The sequence below is a fragment of the Oryzias latipes genome, chromosome 16 (assembly GCF_002234675.1).
Source record: "Oryzias latipes chromosome 16, ASM223467v1".
NCBI lineage: Eukaryota > Metazoa > Chordata > Actinopteri > Beloniformes > Adrianichthyidae > Oryzias > Oryzias latipes.
The window spans coordinates 7,893,141-7,901,454 of NC_019874.2; the positions used below are offsets into that span (position 1 = coordinate 7,893,141).

The following is an 8,314-nucleotide window of genomic DNA, read 5'->3' on the forward strand; positions in this document are numbered from 1 at the left end:
TATTTTTGGATATTTCCATTGACGACTTAAATCAAAAATGCAGCAAACAGATAAAGAATGTTTAAATTCCTTTTTTAATCTGTTGTCTGACTCAGAAGGCTCACCTGAAAGTAGTTTGTGGAGTTTTAGCTGCACGCTAATGTCTACGGCTGCTCGACTCATGCTATCAACTATTGTCATTTTCCAGGTAAGAATCAATTCTATGATCTTTTCTTTTTTCAGTCACATGTCTCTGATGATGTTTGCTAGAACTGCTACTTTGATAAGATTATTGTTGCTGTTTTAAACTCGCAAATGCGCAAGAAAAACCTTTATTTCATAAGACTTTTCAACCTGGTAACACAAAATGAAAAAAATAAGAATAAAACAAATGTAAAAAATGCTATGACATCACAGCTTTTTTTTTTAAAGCGATGACATCATAACTAATCCAGGTCCTTAAAAAACATGGCTGTGATGACGTGTCATAACGTGTCATCACAGCCTTGTTTTGTTGTTATGATGAAATATGACATCACTGATGACATCAAACACACCAAGCAACATGTCATTTGACTCCATCATATTTTTTAACATATATAACCCCTGACTCTCTAAACTTTAATTGGACAGACTGCAGTTACAGTACTAGATCCACAATCCCAGGAGCATTTGCTGTTAAAGTTTTTAAAGCCTTTATTTAGGACAGTTTTTAAGAACTTTCGTGATGAGTTTCTTTAGAAGAACTGCTGTGAACATGGGCTTTCTTCAGGATGGCCAACTAGATTCTTTGCAACAAGAAAATGACAGTTTACGTCAAAGGATCGAAACTCTTGATGGGACTTTGGGTAACAGCAAAAAGGTTGAGGAAATGTACAAAGACGTTGACAAACGGAAGAAAGCGGCCTCTAAACTAAACAAAAGTTTGAAGAAAGAACTTGACAAACTAAGCAGGCAGCTTCAGATTCAGATCGATTTGGAAAACAAATGTAAACGTTACCAGGACAAGATAGAAACACTCAACCGCATGAATGAAAAGTATCAAAGACAAACGACAAGCGTCATAGAAAAACTGTCGGACCAGAAAACCCTGGAAAACAAACTGAAGGGGCTGAAAGCCAAGGAAGCGCTTCTAAGAAACAATAAACTTCAAATTGAGGAAGACTTAAGGTGCGCTGACCCTTCACAACATGATCATTTCAAAAAGATCAAAGAGAAAGAAGCTGTAGTCCAACAGTTAGAACAGGAAACAGAAGCTCTTGAACAAAAGCTCAGAGAAATGCAGGTTTCTGTCCAAGAAAAGGAAAACTTGACCAAACATCTGCAAGCCTTACAGAACAAAGAAAACTCTCTGCAACATTCTGGTTCCAAGCTAACAACTAAGATCAACAAGCTGAAGAAAGAAAATAAAAAGTTTGACTTGATAATAGAGGAACTCGAGGCACAACAAAGGACTCTTGAAGAGAAGAAGAGACAAAGTCAGGAGTGGGAGGAAGATCATGAGGAGATAAAAGCGACTGTAAAAGCTTATAAGCTTAAGATTAGACAAATGAAAGAAAGAAATTTGGCTCTTTCTGAGGAACTCCATCAAACCCAAACTGCTATTAAAAGCAAAGAAAATGCTGAAGCAGAATTGTTGGCTTTATGGAACGAAAAAAGTCTTCTCAAGAACAACAAACTCAGGCTGGAGCAGGAGATTCATAAACTGAAGATGGAGAACGGTGTCCAGATGCACACCATGAGTGTTGAGAGGGACGCTTTGGAGTTAAAGATCCAGAAAGAAAAAGAGTCCATCCAGCAAACACAACAGGAAGTCTGTGCTCTTCAACAGGACCTTCAGGTAATGCAGGATGCTATTCAGCACGAAGAAGAACTGAAAGAAGAACTGTCTGAACTCAAGGCGCAGAGAAAAATTGCTCAGAACTCAAGTTTAAAGCTGAAGTGTGAATTACAAAAGCTTCAAAATACTGGTGGCAACTGCAAATTATTGAAGCACGAACTTGAAGTGGAAAAGAAGATTCTTGAAATAGAAAGCCAGAAATTGAAAACTTTAAAAAGACAATATGAAGATGAAACCACAGATGTCGAGACTGAAAAACTAGACATTAAGTTATTCAAGACTGAAAACCAGGCTCTGTTGGAGGAAATCCAGTCTTTAGAAAGAGTTGTGGAAATGAAGGCCGAGGCGGAAGCAGAGCTGGGTGGTTTGAGGAAAGAAAGCTCACATCTTAAAAACAGCGTCCAAAGACTGAAAGAAGAGATTCAAAGGAAAAAGGCTGAGCTTGAACATCATTCTAACCTCCTTTTGGAAGGAACTGTCAGCTCATCTGATCCACAAGCTCTGTTAGCGGCAGTTAAAGAAGAACAGCTTGCTGTTGAGCTTTTAAAAAGGGAAGCCACTGACCTGAAAAGTCAACTGCATGAATTGGAAGAATCTTCAACATTCCAAGGAGGTTTAAGAGTAGAACTGAGTGGCCTGTTGGCTCAGAAAAAGTTGGTGGCAGAAAATAATTCCAGGCTGAAAAAGAAAATCCAACAACTTCAAGAGGAACACGAACAGGTGATCGAAATACAAGGAGAAGTTGCGGCACAAAGCAAGGCTCTGGATACTTTAAATGCAGAAGAAAAGGAGTTGGAAGAAGCTTATAACCGCATCAAGACTGACATCGTGGCTCTTCAATACGACAAAGGTCAACTAGAATTTGAAAAAAAGGTCCTATCGGGGAAAATCCAAGAGAAAAAGAAGGTTTTGAAAAAGAAGAGCAAGGTAGAATCTGAGCTGCGTGCTCTGAAGGAAGTTAGCAGTGCTCTCAAAGACAGCATAGAACGGATAAAACAGGAGATTGAAAGAGAAAATGCTGAATTTGACCGGATCAGTGAGTCTAAGGAGCTTCCTGACACACTGATCTCAACTTTGTCGAGGAAAGTTTCAGAAGAAAAGTTCGCTGTTCAAAATTTAGAACAGGAAGCTAATGTTCTCAGGCGCAAGCTCCAAGACTTGAAAGTTTCTGTTCAGCAAAAACAAGCCGTAGAAAAAGAACTGCATCATGTTTCTGCAGAGAAACGGTTGGCTCAAGACAATATTTCAGAGATGGAGCGTGAAATCACAAATCTTCAGAGCACGCTTGATAAATACAATAAGATGACTGCTGAAGTTTTGTCAGAAAGCAAGACTCTACGTACTTTGCATCAGCAACAAAGGGAGTTGGAAAAAGAACATGCGAGCATCCAGGCAGAGATCTCAGCTCTTAAAGTCAACAAAAGTAAACTGGCTGCTGAATACCAGACCCTGTCAGAGGAACTCCAACAACAACAACAACATGTGAAAAAGAAGACAGAGGCAGAAGAAGAGCTGCGTGCTCTGAGGAGAGTTACCGTTAGTCTCAAAGACAGCATAGGAACCTTGAAGCAGCAGATTAAAAGCCAGAAAGCTAAGTTTGGAGGCGTCTTCCAAGACGGTGCGCAGGAAGCGATGTCTGACCCATCAGACGTCTTAAAGGATTTCTCCAGGAGAATTGCAGACCAGAAGGTTGTCATTGAAAATTTAAAACTGAAAGCCGACAGTCTCAACAGCAAATCCCAAGAAATGCAAGGACTTAACAAGCAAATACCATTAATGGAGAAACAGCTTTTGGACCTTGATCGACGGAAACAGCTTTTGCAAGAAAATATTTCTACGACGACGCAAAAGATCTCAAAATTTCAGGAGAAAAAAAAGAGTTACGTCAGCATGAATGAAGAAGTTGTGGCAAAGAACAACGAACTTAAGAAACTGTACAGAGAACAAAAGAGGGTGGAAAAAGAATGTGAGGCAGCAAAGACTGAAATTAATGCTGTTCGAGCCAGCACTAGCAAACTGAGGGAGGAAAATTACATTTTAACAAACAAACGTGAATCTTCAAAGAGACGTGTGCAGAAAATGAAAGAAAAACAGGCAAACCAGGGGGCTTCAAATGTTAAAGAGCCAGTTTTGGAGAAAAGCGTATTACCAAGTAAACATTTGAAAAAACTCCCTCCACTGAAAACCCCCAAATTGAAAAGTCCTGATCCTGTCTTAGAAAGCTCATCTGATGATGATTTAACACTCAATGACATTTCAGAGCTTCCTTTTGACAGTCCTTCCCTCAGTGACTTCTGAATTCAGCAAAACGATTATAAAAGGCATTTTTTTAGATTTATAGATCATTGGATTAGTTGTTAGAAGACTCAGACTCTTTGTTTTAGTTATTTTATTTTTAACTTTTGTTTTATATTCTTTTATTTTATTTTATTTGTTTGACTTTGATTGTATCTTTGATTATGTATTTGTCATTATCTTGAACTAGAAGTAGGTGTTTCAAATCTGTAGTTTGGTTTTTATGGTAATCTTCTGTTTTACTTTAGGAAAATAAATTAAATCAGTAAATTCAAATTAGTGAACCATAATGTTCTTTGTTTAATAGGTATTAGTAATATTTAGATGTAGGAATATCTGTGATTAATGGTTTAGATGTTTAGATTTGACGGGGTGGGGGTGGGTGGGCATCTGGGGGAATCGGATCTCCTTGTGACGGGGCCCCAAGAGAGACTGGGGGGGTCTGACCCAGGGGTAAGCCTGGGGGGGAACAAGTCGGCAGTGGCCCCCCTCCCATGGTTGTTGCACGAAATTAGGCCCCTCCCCTCTCAGTTTTAATTGCACCTTAGACATGGGGGGTGCTTGGACATCACTGTGAGAAATCAGGCGATGTCCTCTCGGTGCCCTCCCCTCTATAAACTAAGACTGCACATTACTTAATAAAAGAAGTGAGACATTTTTACACTTTAAAATAACTGAGTAAATATGAAAGCTCTCAAATCAGTCAAAACACATGATTATTAAGTATATCTACTTAATATTTACATTACATATTACATATATTACATATTCCATTGCAATAAAGTGACTTGACACAAATAGAATTTAAATTGAGTAGAAGTAACTCAAATACTGTAAACTATAGAAATAATATGTAAAAAAATGGAAGAAATTGAATTGATCTACCTGAAACCATTCACAGGAGATAACTTGTAAAATGACGACAAAGAAAATCTGAAAAGCAATACTGCACATTACTTAATGAAAGAAGTGAAACATTTTTACACTTCAAAATATTGAGTAGATATGAAAGTTCTCAAATCAGTCAAAACACATGATTATTGAGTACATCTGCTTCATCTTTTCAATTTCATATCAATGAAGTGACTTGGCAGCTCGTTCATACTGCCAGTTCACACCTATGGTCCCTCTGACCATCACTGGGACATTCAAACTCGTTCACACACCAGTGGAGAACCACTGCTGAAGTGTCTTGCCCAAGGACACAACCACAGCTGAGTGGGGAGAGTGGGAATTGAACTGCCAACCCTTAATTCATTGGATGACCTGCTCAACTGCCTGAGCCACTGCGGCTGAGCAGGTCAGAAATAACTACTTTCCTTAAGTGGTTATTTCTACAGCCGAAAAGCAAATTTGGAACATAGACTGTGCTCCATCAAATTTCTTTGACTCATCAACACAACATGCAGGCATACATCAACCTGGAGGACGAGGTTCGGTTGTTAAGGCTGAACCCGTTGAGTTGGTGACTGAAAAAGTCATGGCGGCCTGAAACTTTCAAACTTTACAAGGGTGCTTCCGCCTGGCATGAGAATGGATTATGACTCTAGTCCCAAACTTTCTCCAGAAAATGTCAAACAACATATTGAAATTATACAAAATATTTTTAGAAGTATAACCTCTAAAATGTCTATTAGTAACATTCAGTAGCTGCGGACATGTCAATTCAATTCAATTCAATTTTATCAATATAACACTATGTATTAACCTCAGTTAGCCAAAGTGTTGTACAGCATTAAACAGGAGAAATTTCAGACTAACTGATAAAACAAAAACAAAAATCAATTTTTGTGCAAATGAATATAAAACATTAAAACAGTTCAGTAAAAAGCAATAACTACAATTATAAAAGTTATAAAACAAAGATTGTAAAATAGAATATTAAGCACTGCTTGTCCGGGGATGGGGTCACAGGCAGGGCCCCTCTTTCGGGGTCACGGGGCTGCTGGAGCCTATCCTGGCCACTTGTATATAAAATGTAAAAAATATGAATAAAAATACATAAATGAATGCACTGAAAATAATGTAATACACACATATTAATTATAAATACGTATTTAATAATAATAATAATAAAAAACATATAACTCTGCCAGAGTGTCTCTTTTGGATCACTCTGCCAGTCCCAAGCCTGTAAAAAAGAGGAGGGTATGTTTCTTGTTTTTCTATTCCATGTCACATCTAAGCACTGCTTTGTTTCCCTTCTGCCATCTCTGTGCCTGCCAGGTAAATGGATCATGAAGACCTCCTGTGACTGTCCCTGTAGAGCAGGGGTCTCAAACTCTGTTGACCTTGGGGCCACTGAAGGCAGGGTCTAACTGAGGCTGGGCCGCAACTTCAGCGTGCGCACACAATTTGTGAGTGTCTGAAAGCCAATGCCAGTTTAAGTCAGAAATTTAAAAAAGTCCATTCTTCTCAGATTTCTTTTACTATATTTTACACAGACACAAAATAAGATGAACAAGGACCCTGGTGTGAACAAGTTGTGTGTAACTTCCTCAGGTACATCCCTTCTTTGGTAGTAAATTTGTAAGAAACATCTACTATCAACTATACTCTATTATTAACTGTTTTCTGTAAAAAAGATACTAATAAAACTCTCAATCAAATACAATTAAATACCTAAATAAAAAAATTAATAAGTAAACATATCAGTTATACATTTCTGTTTATTTGGTCTTCCGTATCTACTGTTTCCAGATTTAAACGTCCTCATAAACACAGGTCAGTTAACACTGTTAAATTATAACTATTAAACACAAAAGAAGACGTAAATTTCACAGTTCTTTAACCTCAATCAATGGTTCTCCTGAACACGGCTTCTCTTGCCTTCTTCTTACTGTTGGACACATGGCATCTTCCTCTGGTACAGCTGAGAGGCTGAGAGCCTCAGTGTGACTTGAAGATGATCATCATTTCGTCTGGACCTGGACTTGGACTTATTGAAGTTCAAGGTGGAGAAGAGAGAATATGCTCCCAAATTTAAATCAGTGTTGAATGTTTTATTTAAGCTTGTTTTTTAAAATGCAAATCAGTAACGAAGAAAACAAAATTCATCAAACTGCCTGTTGTAGTTTGTTGAAGCTGAAAATAAAGTCCAGAACAAGATCCGTTTGGTGGATGATTTCTGCCGCCGGCCAGATAACACTCCACAAAACCTAACATTGCAAAATGGCTGCGCGGATCGCCTGTTGTATGACGAATGTTTTTGCTCCAATGTCACCTGTCAATCATCACAAAAATAAAGTGGGAAAGGGGTGCGAGCAACAAGGCGCCATCCTAAGCAAACGCAGCTGGAAATGCCGCCTTCTCTCGCCAACGATCCAGGCGTGGCACTGGTTCATCTTGAATTCCCCTATTGTTGCATTGTCCACACATATTTTAAGTGTTTCTAAGACTAAATCTTGTTTTTGCTCGCATGAATTTAATGTTAAAGACCTGTTAGCTCACGCTTGCAGGTGTGAGACATTTATTCTCCGCAGTGACCCATCCTATGGGGGAGCGGTGAGCTGCAGTCACAGCCGCACTCCGGAACCGTTTGGTTAAGTCTAATACGCTGCCGCGCACAACCCTAACCACAACCTTTACCTTCCTCTGAGTCCGTGTGGCCCAGACAAAAATTCAGCACTGGCTGCATGTATCTAGAAAATTACATGTGAATAGACACTTTCCAAAGAGGCAAGTAAGGAACTCCTCCTGGTCTAGGGAAGGGGGCTGTCGGGTTTCCCTAAATGTTTTCCTGCTTCATTTAAGGTCAAGGTCACGCCCCCAAGAGTCTTATACCCCACCGTGATTGGATAACAATAAACGGTCATATTAAGGCAGGGGTCGCTAAATACCACCTTGGGGGCCGCAAATGGCCCGCGGGCCGCAAGTTTGAGACCCCACCACTGGGTGGAATAAAGGAGCCGGTCACAGCCGCAGAGGTGTAGGAGCCTTTGATGGTTGGGCATGGATGGAGTAATAGCTGTTTATTTTTTAGTAGAAGTCTTTGGGTTATTAGTTTTTGGAATCACTGGGAACTTCCTAATTAGAACACAAGGGGGTCCACTCAGTCCAGTTGTCTTATAAAGTCAACAGTTGGGGCCCTCCTCAAAACCTAACATTGCAAAAAATATAATAAACAAAAATATAAATAAGAAAAGAATATTAATAAAACAAAATGTCAGCCACTCACTCATCCTAAAACTGGAAACACTG

At 39.1% G+C, this 8,314-nt stretch overlaps 1 protein-coding gene across 1 annotated transcript; it reads left to right on the forward strand.

The window, feature by feature from the left end:
* The first annotated feature begins 1,580 nt into the window (after positions 1-1,580).
* LOC111948933 (girdin-like) lies at positions 1,581-8,046 on the forward strand. Its single transcript, XM_023964112.1, has 2 exons — positions 1,581-3,785; positions 7,868-8,046. Exons 1-2 carry the CDS (start codon positions 1,691-1,693, stop codon positions 8,044-8,046), a joined length of 2,274 nt encoding a protein of 757 aa, XP_023819880.1. The 5' UTR covers positions 1,581-1,690.
* The last annotated feature ends 268 nt before the right edge of the window (positions 8,047-8,314 follow it).

Bases quoted from the DNA above. Each gene is read 5' to 3' on its own strand.
- LOC111948933 (XM_023964112.1), top strand. From the start codon at position 1,691: ATGGAGAACGGTGTCCAGATGCACACCATGAGTGTTGAGAGGGACGCT. The intron at 3,786-7,867 runs GTGAGGCAGCAA...GCTTCATTTAAG, and splicing joins AAAGAGGGTGGAAAAAGAAT to GTCAAGGTCACGCCCCCAAG.